The 21,146-nt window shown below is 40.6% G+C and overlaps 1 protein-coding gene across 1 annotated transcript in view; it reads right to left on the minus strand.

Moving 5' to 3' along the window:
• Window positions 1-20,020, minus strand: part of septin8a (septin 8a) — a 30,161-nt gene extending 10,141 nt beyond the window's left edge. Inside the window, exons 1-4 of the mRNA XM_068330416.1 lie at window positions 19,874-20,020; window positions 7,813-7,927; window positions 7,328-7,523; window positions 5,310-5,496 (exon numbers count right to left, since the gene is read on the minus strand). Of these exons, the coding sequence (XP_068186517.1) occupies window positions 5,310-5,496; window positions 7,328-7,523; window positions 7,813-7,927; window positions 19,874-19,903 (528 nt within the window). The 5' untranslated portion in view covers window positions 19,904-20,020. The remainder of the gene's footprint in view (window positions 1-5,309; window positions 5,497-7,327; window positions 7,524-7,812; window positions 7,928-19,873) is intronic.
• Between the last annotated feature and the right edge of the window lie 1,126 nt (window positions 20,021-21,146).

The raw sequence follows: 21,146 nt of genomic DNA on the forward strand, positions 1-21,146 counted from the left end.
TGGAATATGAGGAGCGACAAGGCTCAGAGAAAGAACCTGTGTTTTTCCACGTAATTACAGATTTGAGCAATTAACTTTCCTCTGTCAGCACATCAAGACCAACCACTGTGAATGAAACCAGATGAAGCACACTCAAGACTTCATTAAAAACATAAGTCCATTGTTAAATACGGCTGAAGAGACATTAAGACCATTTTCAGCAAAACTGTTCAGTGAGTAGCTCAGTTAGAACCCAACAGACACATAAAACAAACAGTCATTACAGACAACAAGCTCATTTTCATCACCAATCAGCAGCAGATGAGTAGAAATAAACACATCCTCTGTAAGGCTGCATCACCCAATTCTCTAACAGGGACAAAGAGACCCACAAATTCAGTCATCAGTTCCCTAGTGTGCCTCAGAGAAAACACCAGAACTTGTTCTGAGTCAAATTACAGGCACATCATATCATATTAGATCATGAATGTAAGGCAGGGAAACTGATGACATGTTCTCTCACATTGTTCACTGATCACTCTCCATCGCTGGAACAGCCTTGTGTGGCATCTGATGCAGACAGAAGTGTCACTGTCGATGAGGACAGTGACAGGACACTGTCCTCATCGACAGTGACTGTTAGACTGTGATATTTGTTCATTTCCTACAACTGGGTGTTTTTCTCCCGCTGGCCAAACAGTATTCCCCAAATAGTTCTGTGTTTGTTCAGAGCAACAAGGAGCCCCAGATAGCAAGCATACAACACACACCACAAAAGACAACAGTCACTTATCGGTTTTCATTGTGCACATGAGTGTAAGCACTCAATGGACAAGAACTATGGTGAAACATTCTGAATCCACTAAAAAAATGTGCATCTAAGGAAACAGATGCTCCTGTTATATTGAGGAAAAAACTAACATGACCTTAATCACTTTATTTCAACTATTCCTAAGAAATCTAAAAATGACACCCTAGAAGAAACCATTTTAGAGTTGGACACCCTCTGAAATCTGAGCCCTGGTTAAATGACATGACTCAAGCTGCCAGACGTAAATGCCGTAAAGCTGAGCGCAAATGGAAAAAGGACAAACTGCAGGTGTCTCTTCAAATGTTAAGGGACTGCTGGCGTCATTATCAGACAACTGTGAAAAATGCTAAAAGAGAACATTTGTCTAACATCTAATTGTCACAAACCTTGTGTTTTGTTTAAAACAATTGATTCAGCTCTTAATGTCAAGCAGACTATCGGTATAGAGACTTCTCCTGTCGTCTGTGAAAAATTTCTTCACTTTATTGACAAGGTCTCTTTCTACAAGGGCTCTCTCATCTCACCTCCTGCTTATGACCCCTCAATCTGTCACCTGCTCTGCTGTTTTTTACCAGTTTGAGCCCGTGACACTGTCCTTTTTACAGGAGATTGTTGGTCAGTTTAGGCCCTCAGGCTCTCCAAATGATGCCGTCCCTCCTCGACTATTTAAAGAGGGTTTCCCCACTGTTGGAACTTCTGTTCTTGCAATTATTAATAGCAGTCTCTCCTCAGGTGTTGTCCCTGTGTATTTTAAACATGCAGTAGTGCAACCCATGATCAAAAAAACCTGGGCTAGATCCTACAGCTCTTGCCAATTTCAGGTCGATCTCCAAACTACCTTTTCTTTCAAAAATCCTCGAGAAGATAGTCTAAAGTCAATTAATGGCCTTTCTGAAAGACTACAATATTCTTGGTTTTCCAATCCGGTTTTAAAACCCTGCACAGCACAGAATCAGCTCTTTTAAGAGTTTTTAATGATTATTTTTAATGATTAATTATTTTAATTATATCTTTTTAGCTACTGACTCTGGTGACTGTGTTATTTTAGTGCTTTTAGACTTAACTGCATTTGATACAGTGAACCATGAAATCCTGATCTCTCGCTTGGAACAGTGGGTGGGCATCAGGGGCATAGCACTGGAGTGATTCAGGTCGTACTTGGCAGATCAAACGTTCTGTGTCAGCCTTGGTGACTCGGTGTCCTCCTCTGCTGCTCTCTTTTGTGGGGTCCCACAGGGCTCAGTTCTAGGCCCTCTTCTCTTCTCTCTCTATCTGTTCCCGCTTGGCTCCATACTTAGGAAGCATTGGATTCATTATCACTGTTATGCGGATGACAGTCAAATTAATGTTCCACTCAAAAAGAAGAATGCATACTCAATCACTGCATTAGTTAAGTGCCTTGATGACATTAAGGCCTGGATGGCTCTGAACTTTTTGAATTTTAACGAGAAGAAAACTGAAGTGATGGTTTTTGATGTCACTGCTGGAACACCCCTTCCAGATCTGGGTTCTTTGGCCCAGCATATCAAACCAAGCATCACTAATCTCAAGGTAAAAATGGATTCTGATCTCAAGCTTGACAGCCTTTTTAGGGGCAGTAATTAAGTCGAGCTTTTATCATTTTAGGCAGCTGGCCAAAATAAAACCAATTCTCTCGAGGCAACAGTTTGAAATAGTTATCCACTCCTTTGTCAGCACTAGGCTGGACTATTGCAATTCCCTTTATGTGGGGGTTAGTGCTTCTTCCATCTCCCGTCTCCAGATGGTCCAAAACGCTGCTGCACCTCTTTTGACCAGCACCCTTAAACATGAGCACATTACCCCCATTTTAGCCTCACTCCACTGGCTGCCCATACATTTTAGGATCCATTTTAAAATTATTTTATTTACTTTAAATCCCTGAATGCTCTTCCCCCGCCTTACCTCTCTGAGCTTCTACACCCTTACGTACCTGCTCGCTCTCTCAGCTCAGCTGATCAGCTGCTCCTGAGTGTGCAGAAGACCAAACGGAAGCTCAGAGGGGACCGTGCCTTTGCTGTTGTGGCTCCTAAATTATGGAATGATCTGCCTCAACAAATCAGACAGGCCTCTTCTCTGTCTGTTTTTAAATCACTTGTGAAAACCTACCTCTTCTCCTTGGCTTTTAACATCTAGATAGAAATTGGATTTTATTTTATCTTATTTTTATTGCTCTGATTGTGGCTTTTGTTTTTATCCATGTTTTATGTTTTTAATTAATTAATTTTACTTACAATATTTGAGCCATTTTGTCTTTTATCTATAATGTTTTTTCTTTTTATTTATTTGTCTGTACAGCACTTTGGTTGACTGTGGTTGTTGTAAAGTGCTCAACAAATCAATCAATCAACTTTTATTTATATAGCGCTTAATCACATGTGAAGACATTTCAAAGCGCTTTACAGATAGAAAGCCAACAATGCCCTCCAGAGCAAGCATAAGCCACGGTGGCGGGGAAAAACTCCCTCATTGAAGAAGAAACTCCGGGCAGGACCCAAATTAAGATTGGATTGGATTGGATTGGACCCTCAGAGTCTGAATTCTGTCCAGACGTTTTTGAGGAAAAAACATTGTCATACAAACAAAATTGAAAAATATGATTCACATGGAAGGTTTTAACCTATTAAGTAACTTTGCTCAACTACATCTGAGAAGATTCATGGATATTTATTTTCACTGGACATCAGAGGTTATGACACCCATCAAATGTCACACTGAATCTAAAAATAAATCACTATTTCTGTGTGTTTACATATGACTGAAGAATAATTCTGAGAAAACGAGAAAATGTTAGTACAAATTGGAGCGTTGAGATCCCTAAGGATTTGAAAGCCGTTCCAGCTGGTTGGGTACAGAGAGACGGGTGTGTAGGTTGTAGTACTTTGGATGGTTGCAGCAGACAGGTGGCAAACGTTGGCTGCCAGGCTATGATCAGTGTTTGGATGGTAGGGATAGGAGAGAGGGTCAGTGCTCAGTGCCATCACTTCACAGCAAGGAAAGAGCTGAATGTTGACCCTGTCAAACCAAAGTCTTCTCAGTTGTGTTGTTTCCCACTTAGGGACAGAACAGCAATCTGGTAACTCAGGACTTTGATTTATTAATGCATGTAAACCAATAAACTGTCTTCTTCTCCTTCCGGCTTTTCCCTTCAGGGGTCGCCACAGCGAATCATTTGTTTTAATTTTTTTTTTTTTTTTTAATATACTGTTTTGAGCCCCGAAGGGAAATTAAGAATGCACACTCTAGCTAATGATTCAAACACATGCATATATATATATATATTTGTATGTACAGGCCCCTGTAGCACACACACACATACACAGGGGGGCCTGTAGGCATGCAAGGGAGGTGGAGTGGCAGGCAGCTCCTTCTTGGTGCGCCTTAAATGAGCAATTTGTAAAGGGGACGGCACCTTGCTCAAGGGCGCCTCGGCAGTGCTCCAGAGGTGAGCTGACACCTCCCACTGTCAGCTCACCTCTGGGTATTTTTTTTTGGGCGGGAGCGGGAATCGAACCGCCGATCTTGAAATCATAGGACGACCCGCTCTACCGCCTGCTTTACCACTGAGCCACTGCCGCCCCCAGAGATAAAGTCTCTGACTTTATCTCCAAAACCTCTAACATGTGCTGTCCCTCTGATGTACTCATTCCTGATCCTATCCTTCCTGGTCACTCCCAAAGAGAACCTCCGCATCTTCATCTCTGCTACCTCCAGCTCTGTCTCCTGTCTTTTTCTCAGTGACACTGCCTCTAGACCAAACAACATCACTGGTCTCACCACAGTTTTGTATATTTTTCCTTTCATTTTTGCTGAAAGTCTTCTATCACACATCACACCTGACACTTTTCTCCACCAACAGTAGTACAATTCCCTGTAGGTGAACAGCACCGATGGAGGTCGTTGTTAACCCAGGTCTCAGCCGATCTGGCATGGAAGTCAAAGATTCTATTCGCATGTTTGATTTGGCAAAAGTTTTATGTCGGATGCCCTTCCTGACACAACCCTCTAGGCTTGGGACCGCACAATAAGACACTGGCTTGTGTCCCCTTGCGGCTTCATTCATCTGTTTCACAACTAATGTCTGCAAATAGAAAATGATAACATGTCAGATCACATCATCTAGTGAATATAAAAACTTCAGAGAGAAACAACTCCACAGGTACTTATGGTCTTTCCAAAATTCTGGGCTGTTAACTTCAAAACCTTAAACCTTCTTCCTCACAAAAAGTAATACGACACAAAGATGTCTTGTGAAGTTTTCTTGTAATCCTACATGCTGAAGTGAAAGCATGCTCAGTCAGTGCAAATTATTTTGCTGTATTCTTTTGGGTCACTAAGAGTCCACACCCCAACTAAAAGATCAGGGATCTCCACATTTCACTGAAATATAAACCAGTCACCATGACAGGGAGGTTGAACTTCATCGAAACAGACATTTATTCGTACACAATGAGAAAGGACTGGCTAGTGTGTGGGAATCCATGACTGTGTGTAGGTGTACCTTGCTGTCGAGTTTTTTCATTGTAACGAGGTCCAGCGACTTGAGGGAGTGTCCCGTCGGGGCAATGAAATAAAGGCAGATGTGGATCCTGGTGTCGTGGTAGTTAAATAGAGAACGTTTGATCTTCAGTTCTTCCTGGAGATAGTTTTCAAACTGAGTGTCAATGTAGTCGACAATGGGCTTGTAACTGTGGAGGCAGCAGAAAAAGAAACTAAGGATTTATGTCTGTGGGTAACAGCAGAAACATTTGTCATCTTATTCATACATCTGTAATGAATCTGAGGAGATACGGACTTCTCACAGGGGAAATGAAACAAGTTTGTTGTGTTTTAAATAACTGAGATTTGACAATATGCCAGGATCTCAGCATTCTATTGCACGAAAGTTGTGCTTAGCTTATGGGAGACTGGTTGCAACAAATCTCAGAGGCTGCAAAATGTCCTGATGTTTGTCATGGACCTCGCTGTTTGCATTGTCACCGGTAAATCAGAGAAGCTAGGAATGTGTTGGGTGAAACAATCCGTCTTGTTGTTTGCTCATAAGCGCTTTTTTAAAAAATGTGTATTAAATCCCCAATAGACAGACGGGTCAATTGATCAGATTATGTAATTTGGCCTTTAATTATGGCTTTTCTTCGTGTCTAAAGATAATGTTTGGTAATGAGACAGTTTGATGACGATTATGCTGGAGTTTCAGCAAGATTGCTGGGAGCAGCTTGAGTCCACAGCCAGCTTGTTTCATTTGAAGGGCGAGTGACAATCGCATACATCTAGCACACTGCACAATTTCAGCCTCAGCCTCAGGCTTCATCATCTCCAGCTTAGTAAAATACTTAGGCATGTTGTCTTAACCACGACCAAATTTTGCATACAACCCTTCTAATTATTTGAGCCAACAGCAGACTGTACTGTTAATTACATTTTTACCAAGTTTTCCTACAATTTATTTTACAGCTCAGACTGAGATATGCATCAAAGAAATCTACTCTAGATCTTCTGCCAACACTATGTTTGCAGTTACATGGTATCTTCTTTCACAAAAATCAGTGCATTCCACAGTCTTCTCTGTGGAATGCACTAACTCTGACCTTTTGAGACTCTCAAAGTGCATTTACAGTCTGCTATAGGCTCTGTCCGGTCAGCATGTTGGCTTATACAGCCTACAGAGAATACTGCTATCAAAGGGAGTGAGACTGCTGCATGCTGGCTAGGTCAAAGCAAGAACATTCACATTCCACGGCTGAAGGTTAAAAAAAAACACCATTTCCTCTTCATTGCTGTCCCTCCTCATCCATTTTCCACAACACGGGAAACCTAAATGTGTAGAACCCTCAGCTGATATTACTTTGTGTCCATGTCTGTTGTGTCTCTCTCTAAAAGGAACACAAGCCTAGTTCTGGCAAAAAATTGGCACTGATCATCCTATAGAAAGGGAGTTAGGGATCAGGACTGATGGGAAAACTTATATTTGGGGGATGGAAGAAAAACACTATAGGGCTTGTGACTCATCAGTTTGCTTTGACAATCACATGAATTGAATTTATATTTGTCAGGGTATTTCAGAACATCTTGATTTGATCAATGTCACTGTAGGTGAGATTTACCATGGATTGTTTTATTCAGTGTCCAAATGGACTGTCAGTGTTTGGTGATTAGCATGTCAACGGTATATACAGTAGAAATCTGGATTGCAACTGGGCTACATTTGATCATCTTAAGCCATTGATACCAAACGTGATCTATGAGTCAGTGTTGGAACAGGACACTCAGTCATACTCTACCGCTGCAGTTTGGTCAGTTAGGATCTTTTTTGCTTCTTCCATCACTGTACAGACTTCATTTTATGTGCAGTTAGAACCAAAGTGACACAAAAATGCAAATGAACCATATTTAGTAGACCCTTTCACTTCACTCAAAAAGGCAAGTACTAACAAACAGATCTGTAAATCATTAGACCAGCACATAAGCGTTACCCTATTTATTGTCTCAACACCATCAGTCATATTCCACGATCCTCACCTATCCTCTTTGTTGATCTGATCACCAAATCCAACAGTGTCAACAATTGTCAGTTTGAGGTGGACGTTGCTCTCTTGAAGGTCATATGTTCGCGGCCGTAGATAAACCCCATTCTGATAATGGCTCGCCTCCTCGTTCTCGAACATGGTGTTGAAGAGTGTGTTCATTAAAGTGGACTTTCCAATACCAGTCTCTCCTGTGGATTGTAGGCAGAAACGAAATGTGAAGTTAATTATTCAGTCACAAGGGAGCAATTCATTAACTTTTGGACATGAGGTTTTCATTGCAGGAGAAGTGGAGTGTCTGTGCATTTCTTTAACATCAAGAAAACACAACAGAACGGGGTTTATGTGTTTTTTGCAGATAAAACATGTTTGAAGAAAATTTAAGATCAAGGAAAAAACATTATGGTGGGACATTTTTGTACGTCTCCAATAGTATGAAATATTAAATGGATTACAATGAAGTGCAAAAATTGTACTCACCAACACAGAGAATGTTAAAACAAAATCCTTGTGTGACCGATTTGCTGACTAGCTGGTCAGGGAGGCTGTCGAATCCAACATGTCCACCCAAACTCAGGTTACGCTTCTCTTCATTCTGAGAAAAACAAGCAAAAGAAAGGATTAAAAGCCTGAATGTGATATAAGAAAACAAACAAGGAAGACATTAGTCAATGACAGAAGGAGCTGATTATGAAGCCCTCACATTCCTATGCAAATGTACACCAGAGATGGGCGTATATCTGAAGATATCACATGATTTAAACTTTTTAAAATTAATAAAAGGTTATAAAAGTCAACCAGAGAAACAACCTCAAGCAGGTAGTTTGGAATCATTATGTTAAACAGTTCAAAGAAACTGTCTTCTATCATTTCAGTACAATTAGGCAGGCAAAGACACATAGTTCTGGCAACATGGATGATTTGTATCAAACTTTTAAACTGACTTAACCCCCTCATCAATCATATTTTAAGAACTGAATAGAGCTCAAGAAAGAATGTATGAACAAAGCTGAAACTCTCATTACTGTTGTTACAGTAAATTATTCCAGACATGAACAGCCTCTCTGTAATCACAGCACATTTATAATAAAGCACACTAGAACAAAAGGAACAAAGGTTATCGATACAACAATCCACAGACAGGCAGACAAAGCTATTGGGATTTAAGTGTTTTCACCTTTGGGCTAATGTCTGATCCATCTCGGCTGAAGGACAGACGGTCGGTGAGAAGACAGAACATACTACCTCTGAAGAGGAGGGGAGCAGACAGCACCCTGAGATGAATGAGCCCACCCAGGCTAGACTCAAGCACGAAGGGCTGCATACTTAAAAGCTGATGTCACCGAACACAGGCAGACTGAGAACAGCTAAAGGCAACATGGGATATACTGACATCCGAGTTGGAGGCTGCCACATACACAGTGGATGTGCTGAGAACTGGACTGAACTGCAGACTAAAGGTTATGTTTATAGTATATGTGTATTTAACTATAATGGAGAGACTGGGCTGTACATGTCAGGCAACGACACTGGAGTAATCTGACATGAGCACAGACAATACTGAACTGAGCTGCAACACTTACTTAGTACACTCCATTAACATCAGTGTTCAATGACAATTAAAAATCAACAGTCTGTTAATATGCTTAAGTGTTTCTAAACGTGTTTGGTGACAAACATCCATCCAATCTGAGAAAATGTGTTTCATGGCACAGCCAGTCTAAATCTTGATTTTCCCACTTTTAACTGCTGTGAATTCCGTGTGGAACAATGTCCTCTGGATAGAAATATTTATTAACCAGAACCAATTAACAGTGCATAAATGTGCTTTAATACTCATGTGAGCATCTGTTTTGTTGTTTGAACACAGGTACATTTAATGTAGCTGCTAACACGACTGATCAACTATTTCAAATGGTTTCAGGTGGCAGAATTACAGAACAACTTTGGTCACATTTATCTCTTATTACTTTTGAGTCTGAATGAACTGACACTTCATAAACATAAATGTTTGTGGTGCTAATTTGCTAGCTCAAAAAAATTGAGAAATAGGTCATATTTTGTTTGTTAGTTTCTCTAAACTCAAATTGTCAATCAATATTATCAATATTGTTGTTAATTTGCTGAAATAAACCTGTGAAGATATTCAGGTCTTGCTGAGGAGGAGTGTGATCAACTGTATTAGGCTTGAAAGAAACAAGTGCAAGGACTCCTTATTCCTGAATTTTATTTAAATTATGTCAGCATGTTTTTACTTCAATAAATAAATAGAGGTAAATAATGGGGTTCATACTCATGTTCCATCAACACCCCAGTTACACATATGGCAGCTATCTTAGAGCACAGTGATGTTTTAGACAACTTTCAAAGCACGTTGACAATATTTCCTCTGCAAGCAGGGATTTTTTGTTCACACTGAAACTCTGGAAATGTATTTTCAGGTCACAGGTTTACTTCTCGGGGAGCACTCAGATAAGCATAGCTGAAAGGGAGGGGTAAACTTGGATTACATTCAGTTTTACAGTCCATAGCCTTTGTCAATGTTGTTTCTGTGGATGTTGCTCCAAATTTCTTTCAATTCTCAGTGAAGAAACTCTAAGATTCGAAAAAAATGTCTAAGATCCTGACCAAAGATAATTTCCAGTGGTGTCCCACATTAAAGCAGATAAGCCTTCACAGTACGTAATCTGTCACTCATAAGAGGCAGACGATACCGATCGAAGGCTAATAAAGGAGCTAATAAAAGGCCAGAACTACAGTTATCAATAACAATCTGACACACTAGACATTCATATAAGATGAACACAAATGTGCAAAGAGGCAAGCAGATGTTTCCACTTATCAGAAAGTAAAATGGATTCAAACAAATTCATGTCTCAGGTGGCATGATAACAAGATTGTGCACTGAACAACACAGCATGTTATACATATGGATGTGGCTTGTATTTAAAATTGTAAATCTGCATAATAACTAGAAAATAGTTGTCAGAAATGAAAGTTACAGTGTGCCCTTGTTCTTCGTAGGTAATGCGTTCCAGGAACCACACGCAATTAATGAATTCCGCACTAGAAGGACAATTTGTATAATTATTTTCTGTAATTTAAACGTTTTTGAACCTTTCCCATACTAACATTAAACCATCTTCTATCTGTATTACCTTTTCCTACACTCTGTTTAATTGACTGTTTAAAGCACTTTTGTGTCTCACGTAAGTCCGAGACTCATGGAACATAGCGCACTTCCAGGTGCCGTCAGCCTATAAAATGCGCATACGGTATCACATGACTGCCTACCAAAAATCTGCAATGAGGTGAAGTTGCGAGTGTTGATGCGCGAATGTGCACTGTATTTGAGTTGGAAAGGTTTAAAAATCAGCACTTACAACTCAAACAACTGAGGTCATTGTGCTATCCTGTGGAGAATGCTGTGTTTAAATAGCAAAGTTAGGCACACAAATGTGACAATAGAAGAGAATAGAATGCCTTTAATGTCATCATACACAAGTGTACAATGAAATTTTTAGACAACTCTCAATGCCAAAACAAAACTCAGGTGCAAGAAACAAGCAACTATAGAAATATATTTACAATGAGCCGTCAAGAGTGTAGGAATGTACTGTGCAGCAGAGAGCTTGATAACAGCAGTTGCAACATATACTGTACATTACACAGAGTACCTAATTGGGAAGGACTTCCAACAGCGTGTCGTCAGTTACTTTCGGAGTACTGTGTTCAGTACTCTGATAGCACTGCAATAAAACGTATTGGTCAGTCTAGAAGTCCGGGCCTTGATGGACCTGTACCTCTTCCTTAAGGGCAGCAGAGAGAACAGGCTGTGGCCGGGGTATGAACTGTCACCAGTGATTCTTGTGGCCCTGCACAGACATCTGGTGTTGTAGATGTCCAAGAGACAGGATAGCTACACACCTACAACTTCCTGTGCTGACTTCCTGACTCTTCCCAGATCCTGTAGTTGCGGGATGGCATTTTCAGACCAGATCCGTATGGGTCTCACCTTAGGTGGTGTTCTCGATGTCATCCATAAAACGGAGGTTGGTAATTGGTCTGCCTATAATGTGCTGACAGTTTGTTCTTGGTCTGCCAGGGCATCCGTCATGATACGCTCCAGAAAGATGTTCAAGAGAGTGGGTGAGACAGGGCATCCTTGGTGCACTCCAATTTTGTCCTGAACCAGTCTCCGACAGCTTCATTGTGGAGAAGTGCACTGATCGATTTGCTGTACAGGTGCTGAATGACACTGACAAGATTAGGGCTGATGTCATACATTCTCATGGTTGCCCAAAGCGCAACATGCCATACCTAGTCGAAGGCTTTCAAGTCTACAAGCACATGGTAAAGGTCTTGTCGATGCTGCAGGTATTTTTAAGTTAAAAATCTGTTTTGTGGTGCTCCGTCCTGCCCTAAATCTTGCCTGTTCTTCAGCTATGATTTGTTCAGCTTGAGGTTTTAACCCATTTACATCCCGCTTCAAAGCGGTGATGTATTGTAATTGTCAGCACGTCCGTTAGTCCATTCGTGCGTCCAGCCGTTCGTCTGTTAGTCCACCAAAAAGCACATCGGGCGGACAGCAAAGGGGATGAAAATGAGATGATGACCTTGAGAAAACTAGGTCAAGGTCAAATTTTAACTTTTGTACACTCAGGAACTGGATAAGATATAAAGATGAAGGGACAAGGTCAGTGTGAGTAAGACCGTAGATCAAAGCTATGGCTTTGATCTATGAAAGTAGGTCAGAGCATGAGCTTTGATCTTTGACATGCAAGTAGGTCAGGGTAAAATTTTGAATTCAGGGGTGTCGAGGGATGTTGCAGTCTCTGACTGCATTGGTTCTATTTAATATTATTTTCATTTGGACTTTGCTGGGATGGCTAGTAAGACTGATGGTGTGGTGGTTTTGGCACAGATAAAGATTGCCTTTTTTCGTAAGTGTGATGATGAGTGACTGGGTGCAGGATGTGGGCCACTCACCACTCTGCTAGATTTTATTGCACAGCATGGTGAGTGTCAATAATGGCTTCTCCCCCTACTTGTGCCAGCACTGCTGTGATGTTGTCCACTCCAGCTTTTTTTTCCTTTTTTCAGTGCTCGAACTACAGTCTCATCTTCTTCACGGATGATGGGGAGCTTTTCCTCTTCTTGCATGGCTTGAGGACATGTCAGGACTGTTGGCTCTCCACTTGCTGTGTGGCTGTAGAGTTCAGAGCATTATTCTGTCCACCTGTTCAAGATTTTACATAGACATTGCTAGACATTCACAGTCTTACTCTGAATTGAAGAGACTTTGATCTGTTTTGCTGTTGTCAACAGTTTCATATGCCATCTTGGTGTTGTTGATGTTCAGGCTGTTCTTTATTTCTCTGCACTTTCCCTCAATCCAGCTGTTTTTCTACCTGCAGGGCTTTCTTGATGCTCTTTTGGTTTCTCTATAAGCATCAGATCCTTCAGACAAATTCTTACTTTTCTTCAGGGCTCTTCGCTTGTCGCACAAGTCCAGCAGTTCATTGGTGGCCCAATGTTTTTCCTGTAGGCAGAGTTTGCCAATGATCTCAGTGGTTACGGCTGTGTTCATTGTGGTGCCGTCAAAATTGTTGACGTCAGTATCTTCTCCAAGTATAGTAAGGTTAGTCTAGATATAAGGGTTATCTTTGTTATGTAATTTAGAAGATAAATACAAGAAAAATTTGGTTGTTTTTTTAGTTTTCATTTTACATAGTCAATTAATCCCCGAAGGGAAATTAGTGGAACACTCTAGTTAGTCAAATCAAATCACATGCATGCAGTATGTTAGTGTGTACAGGCCCTGAACAAGCAAACACACACCGGGGGCCTGTACGCATGCAGAAGGAGGTAGAGTGGCGGGCAGTTCCTGCTTGGTGCGCCCCAAATGAGCAACTTGCAAGGGGGATGGCGCCTTGCTCAAGTGCACCTCAGCAGTGCTCCGGAGGTGAACTGACACCTCCCACTGTCAGCTCACCTCCGGGTGTTTTTTTGGGCGGGAATGGGAATCGAACCGCCGATCTCAGAACATTGGATGACCCACTCTACTGCGCACTCTACCACTGAGCCACTGCCGCCCCAGGTTATATACAAATGTATGAATTTAGTACAGTGGGAAAAAGCTGTCATTTTCTTGTTTGTATTTTTTGTGTAAATCTAAACTGAGAGATTACTAACTTTAATGTAAGAAAAGCATTTTCCATACAAGAAATCTGGGAAAAATACAAAAAATAACTCCTAAAGCTATAAATAAATGTAGGAGTGAGACGCTTAGACGACTGACTATCCTCCCATCCGAGCCGGTTCATAAGAAGAGCAGCAGCTTAAATATGAGAGGAATGAAAGCCTTTTGGTTAACTGTCCCAGGGTAAGGAAACAACAATGTTCCCAGGCCATAGCTCCACCAAGACAACAGGAAATAGCAGCACATGGAGGCCCCAGGTGGCTCCAAATGAAATGAGGCATAAATCATATAGCCTAGTTTACAATGCTGTGCAGTTATAGCATGCTGAATGTCAACAGTTTTTCCTGTTGGTCGTAATACAGTTACAAAGTCAAAACAGATTTTAAAGCAAACACCAGTGCGAATTGACAAGAGATTGTCCAATCAATGGCTGCATTGCATGGTTTTCCTTCTTGCGTTTCTAATGAAATGATAGATTCTTTAGTCTATAAGACAATAAAGTGAAGAAAAAAAAAAGACATTCTGGGAATGAAAAATGAAGATGTCCTCTAGAGTGAAACTGACTCTAGAAATATATTCACTATGTTTGTGTGTTCACATTTCACTGCGTTTGACACATGGATCAAGGGTCTTGTGTACTTTAATTGCCTCCCTGGGCTGGTTGTCAAATCCACTGCTGCACCTTCTAGTTCTGAATGTGTTGACAGCCCAAACCTCTTGTTTTCAGAACACCAGCATACACCTGTCATTTCATGCGACACTTTACCCCTCCTCCTGTCTTCATCTGTCCAACACACCTCAATTTGAAAACTTCCTCTGGTCAACTGTTTCAGCACTGGCATAGTTTTTAAACTGAAGCCCAAAATGAGAAACATAACCATTTCAAATACCACAAAAATTTGTACTCCAGCAGCAGGAAATTTAAGACATCAGCTACGACATCAACTTTCCATAGCATTAAACAGGAAACACTTTTGGAAACCAGTTCTGATAGAAGGTGAAATTCTTCCATTACTCTTTCTCTCCCTCTGCAGACCACCTCCTCCTCCTCTTCTCTTCAGCTTCCTGCAGCTTTCTGGTCCCTATGCTCCTCTTGGCTTGTATCTGACTTGTGTTTGCAGCTCTAGTCTGCCTCAGTGATTCTCCATCTAACAGACGCAGACACACATTGCTGCATCCGATGTTGCTGTGTGGGGAAATACATTAAAGTAAGGTCTTAAGAAAGGGCCTCAGATTTTTAGAACTAGAGGATTCCTTAAAATGTCATTCATTTTACACAACATTTTTGAGGTTTCATAAATATCAATTGTTTAACAAGTGTGCAGCAGACAGATTACTTCATTGTTATTGTGTGTTGTAGGGCATTAAAAATTATAAAGAAAAGTAAGAAGAGCAGAGAAAGGTGGCAAAAGGAGAAGAAAGCAGGGCAAGGAAGGACGGAGGAGACAGGAGAAAGAGGAAGTTGTGATCATGATCTGAGTTTTTTTTACTATACATCACTGATAATTATTATTGTACTGTAGCTTTGTTTTAAGTGTTTTTTTTAATTGATACTAAATCAATGTTAATGCTGCCCTTGTAAGATATCTTAAAATTTTCAAATTTTCTCAACACTTAATAGGAAGATGTATCCCAATAAAAATAAGATAAGAAAGAAGAAAAATATATTAGATACTAGGTTTTCTACTTGTTGTTTCCTTCCTTTTTTAATGCAGACACTGGACTAACACCAAAAACACAGCCTCATGTTTGTGCTGAGCCTAAATTTGTTACAATTTGCTTCAGTTATTGTAACAAGCATACATTGATTTGGGGGCTTCCAGAAACCCTCTGGTTGTAATTTAACAGAGTATCTGTGAAAGTAGGAGATCATATGATAGCATCAGGTTCAAACCCACATGCACATTCAGCACAGGTGTTTCCTTTCCCATGATGGTTAGATGTACAAAAATATCTGCCGTCATTTTAAATGTATTCATGTACTTTTAAATTATAATTATGATACTTGAATACGTTTTTATATCCATGCTCAACAATGAACATCACTAGATGTTTTTTGGGTATTACTCTACAGCCACATCCGTAGATTTTACCCTTCAGTCCTAACATCACTGCTGTCCTGTTGCACTGCAAACAGTGACGTCGTAATGGTAAAAATGTTGATGGTTCACATTTTGACTGGCATCCTTAGATGCCAAACAAGATGTAATGTGTTTTCTGTACCCATTCTTGTAGATAAGATGAACACAATCATCTCGTCTTATCCGGCTTTAGGGTCACGGGTCTGCTGGAGCCTATCCCAGCATGGTACAGGGGAAAGATGGGATACACCCCGGATAAGACGCCAGCTCATTGCGGGGCCACATGAAAGACAATCATACATGCTCACACACTCATACCTACGGACAATTTGGTATGACCAGTTCACCTAAGCTGCATGTAGTTGAAGGAGGAAGCCGGAAAACCCAGAGAGAACCCACGCAGATAGGGGGAGAACATACAAACTCCGCACAGAAAGGAATCAAACCAGGGATGTTCTTGCTCTGAGGTGACAGAGCTACCAACTGCCCTACCGTGCTGCCCGTATTTTCTGTGTCATTTTGTCGAATGGTCTCTCTCTTTTGTATGTCAAGTATCACATCAATGCAGTACATTGATGTGTGGTCATATTACTGCCTAGGCTCATCTATGTTCAAAACGAAAAGTGAAAGAAAAAGTGGAAAAAATTGAGACGCATGGGAGAGACGAGGGGAACTCTTTTATGAGACAGATGTACAGCTTTTAAGAATACACATTTTACTTGGAGAGACTGTTGTCCTGGCCAGTTATAACTTTCAGCTTCCACCATTTTACCAATTATTTGTATATGTCAGTAGTTTTATCCATTAGCAGCTAATGCATTAAATTACTGTTTTAATTTAATACAGTTTGTGTTTTTACAGTGGCAATATTTAATATTTATTTAATAATGAGTTAAGTACAAGCTTCTAGAAATATACTACAGAACTTTTGTACTTTATAAAAATTGTGCATTGCATTCATTCAGTAATTTTCTTGAAGACAAGACGACTGTAATCTTCTCATCTTCAGCTTTTTGTCCACCTTGCTGGAGCCTGTCCTAGCTGGCTATGTGTGAGAGGAAGGGTATACCCTGGACACGTTGCCAGTGCCTTGCAGGGCATCAATCTATTAGTGTTTACTCTAAACTAAGATTAAATTTTTTATTGAATGTAAAAGTTTTTTTACAGGCTTTAAAATGATGAACAAAATGTCTGATCCTTGAAAAATATTTTAATACAGTACATTGGTCAGCTATGGTATTGGTTATCATGTTATCGGTAATGAGCAAAGTATGTGTGCTATTTATTGGATTAGAGGTAAAGCTTTAGTCGGGATTAGATCATACAGTATTTTCTCTCACATGAATTTCAAACCTCTCACATATACAAAGTAAGATTGTTTTACTTCCGTTCAAACTCTAAAATAGTTATGGACATTATACTCAATGCTATTGATAACTAGACAGCATGAAAGACTTTGAAAATTTGGTACATTTTGGTAAAGCTGACTCACCCAAAACCTTTCAATGACCCTGGAAAGACTTGATTTGAACATTCACTTTTTTTTTTCAACATTCAAACCTTCATTCATTCATTCATTTTCCAACCCGCTTAATCCGCTAACGCAGGTCGCGGGGTAGTCGCGGGGTAGCCGGCGGTCTCAGGGCGTGAGGCGGGGGACACTCCGGGCACGACGCCAGTGTACCGCGGAGCCACATAGAAACAAACAATCGTTCACACACACACTCACTCCTATGGTCAATTTGGGACCGGCCAATCAACCTGAAGCGCATGCTTTTGGAGGTGGGAGGAAGCCGGAGAACCCGGAGAGAACCCACGCAGACACAGGGAGAGTATGCGAACTCCGCACAGAGCGGGACTCGAACGGACTCCGCCGTGTTGTGAGGCAGCAGCGCTAACCACTGCGCCACCGTGCCGCCAACATTCAAACCCTTAATTCAAATAAAGGACTCTATACTGCTGTTTATTGTTCATAATGATCAAGATACCTTGGGCAATAGAGTAAAACTTTCAAGTAAAGACAGCCAATGACTGCTGATGGGTTTGTTGGCTGCTGAAAGAATATTTATAGCACTACAGCATTATTTTTCATTATACAGATGGTACAACAAAATTGGAGGGTCAGAAGGAGAGTTAATCCCGAGTTGCTGCACCCTGGGTGCGCCGCCACTATGGGCCAACATGACCTAATGTTCCTTAGAAGCATGGTTTTCATGATAATTGGGGGCAACCGAAGAACCCGAAGAAAACCCATTCAGACATGGAGAGAACACGCAAACTCTTCACAGAAAAACCATGTTGGAAATGCAAGAACCCCTAACCTTCTTGCTGTGAGGCAGCAGTGCTAACCACTATGCCACCGTGCCACAATGACAATGAAAATGAATATTGACTCATCAGCACAAAGGCTGCAGCTTCACTCATTCATCTGCAACATTGGATTTAACAAACTCGCCTGAAGGCAACTCAGTCTGTATGTTCTATATCTGGCTACAATCACTGATGACACACAGCAATAACTTCATCTGCAATCTGACACGAGCAATATACTGTACAGCTGAACAACATAGAACACCACCAACAAAGGTTTGTTTTTAGTTCAAGAACTGATTTTTAATAACAAACAACTATAGCTTGATTTAACTGAATCGATCACTTCAGCACACACATTAATAATGTATTCACAAGTCTAAAGAAAACCTTGTTTCTTGCTTTCTGAGCTGATTTAATTTTATTTATCCAGTCATCACAAAATGGAGAATACACCCATGGGTCAACATGCACGTTGACCCACGTTATCAAATGTCATATAACATAATTAAATGTTATATGACATTTAATTACATGTCCATGTAATTAACCAATTACTTTAACATGTCCTCCACACTCAAAATTGATTGTCTCATATGGATCTGGCCTAGAAAGTTTACTCAAAGGTCCATGGGATTGATATGGACCAACAATCCAATCAGCCACACATCCTATCAATGGATGCTCATCATTAACAGTGTGCCCTTTACACAAACTGTAAGGCAAGCATGTCACTTTGTTCAATGTGGTCTCACTTTGCTCTGAATGTTTGGCAGGAAGTTTCCCAGTCAGGCTACTATCCTCACACTGCTGTCTCACTGGGGTGTTGTACTGCATTTTTCCCATCAATCAAGGGTCTGATTTTGAATTCCCACAAAGCCTCTTGGACACTTTCCTAACTTTAGAACTGCCAAACATGCAATATTACATGCACACTCTTTTTTAGATAGTTTCCTTATCTTGCAGACAGGTGTTACACCAATAAGTGGTGAGATGGGTGTGGATTGTGCTCTTAATCTCTTAATCCCAACTCTGTTCAATTCATCACTGCATGTATGCCTTCAAAAATCTATTAAGACGTTAATCATCTTTTAAATACTACATCGCTTGTTTTCAATAGTCGACATGCTTAACATTCTTGAACGCTGAAGATTTTACTGTACAGTTTGGTAGACACCAGGAACATGCCTGACTGACAGTACTTAAATGATGAAAATAAAAACATAAATGCTACTGTGATGTACAAAATATGATTTAAAAAAGCACACAGGGCGCCAGCAAAGCAGCATCTGGCAGGTCACAGTGACATTTAAATATCTGATTATGAGTCCAGAAAGTGAATCACGAGTTTTAGACCTCTGAACAGGGAAAAATTTTAACTTTGTCCATCACTTTGATGGCTCAGGCTGAGGTTACATGGACTTGTTTGCCATAATATTGTACTTTCATACAACCAAATGTGAAGTTGTATACCTCATAGTGACGTGAAGAGTCTTTGCAGTGCTCAGCGGTGAATTTACGGGTGTTTTACCACAATTTATCTGCTAGCTAGTTACTGTATTTGTTGAATGAAAAACAGAAATATGATTCCGAGGTTTATTGCTAACAGCTACTTCTAAAAACGTCAACACTTAACAGTTGCTGTCGTGCGTTACACCCATATAATTGCCAAATCATCTATTGGAATCGATATGGGTTAAATTACTACAATAGCGCTGTAAAGTCGTATTTAGATATCCAACAAAGTCAGTATACTCTCAATGTATGTTAACTGAAAGAAATCACTCCCACCATCTCGGTTGAGACCCCACATTACAGGCTCCGCAAACGGGGGAGGCTTAGTTTCATATCCAGTTAACACATACAGTACAAACACTTACAGTACCCACACTTGTAAGGTTTACAGACAAAAAGGGAAACCAACACTAAAGCTGTCGTTTATACTTACCGAAAATACGTCAACGTCCGTGGCAGCCATTGCGTGGAATGTCGCTGTCGCTGTGCTGTGCAGACTGGGGAGAGGCGAAAGGGAGCAGCCCTCGTCTCTGTGCTAGCCTGCTAAACCAGAACTGAGCTGACAGAGAGGAGACACACCACGGAGAGGAGCTAACTGGGCAGGAAGGCCACTGGCTGGGGGCAAGATGATTCACTGCTATGCAGCTTCCTGTTCGCTCATTCGAAATAAATCGTTTATTTTCGTCTTTTCCTCACTGGTCCGCAAATGGGGTTTTGCGGTGTACGGTAGTATGAAAATAACGTATGTAAGCAAAAAGAACAAAGAGAAATGACACCCGCTGAGGTAAAACAAGTGATTTTTTTTAAATTGGCTTCCTCGGCGATTATTTATCGAGAACTTCTGTCGAATACTGGTGGATGGATAAAGTCTGATTGTGGAGCATATTAAAAAGTCACCGAGAAGAATTTACCGCTCCAGCATTTGAATTTTGCAGCAGTGTGTGAACTATCTTGATACCCATCTAATATCTTTGGGTTGGACTCTGACGTACCAATATGGCCACTTCTCAGGAACTCCCATTTAGTCAAGGAATTTCGCACTGCACGTTCTGCAAGCCAGGACAGGAGCCAGCGTCACCGTCGAGCGACAAGGAATAATAAAAATACTTTTTAGAAGAGAACATGCAACACCTGATCATCACGTCGTCCTACTCCACTGTGGATGTGACGTTTTCATGATGGGCTATTCATACAGACTATCATATCAGTGATTTTTTTTTTAAATCTTTCTATCTATATATTTAAATAAACTCACTTGAAAGTCTCACACTGTCACCAACTCCACCCACTACCTGTCAATCAAGCGCCCAACTAGTCACGCACCGCTACGTGGGTCATTTGGTACCGGGCCACACAGAAATAAAAAATAATGTACATTACTTGCGTTTTATATTTGGGAGTCTTTTATAGAGATGTAGATTATCAATTTATGAAAAAAAGGTTGTTTATTTTCTTTTGATGTCTGCATTTTACTTAAAACCACTGCAGATGATTTACTATTAGACTACAATTGTCCTGGCATCATTAGCAATTATAGAGCAAATAAAGTTTGGTCAGTGAAAATATTGTCTTAGATGAAACCAGTTCATGGCACAATAAAGGTTGGGGACTGCTGGCGTAAGGCATCTGCTATGTTAGGAGAAGAAATAACTATACCTTCCAGTTAACATAATTTTACAGTGTCATAGCTGTTTCAACAATTTTCA

Source organism: Antennarius striatus, chromosome 13 (genome assembly GCF_040054535.1).
Source record: "Antennarius striatus isolate MH-2024 chromosome 13, ASM4005453v1, whole genome shotgun sequence".
In the NCBI taxonomy this organism is placed as follows: Eukaryota; Metazoa; Chordata; class Actinopteri; order Lophiiformes; family Antennariidae; genus Antennarius; species Antennarius striatus.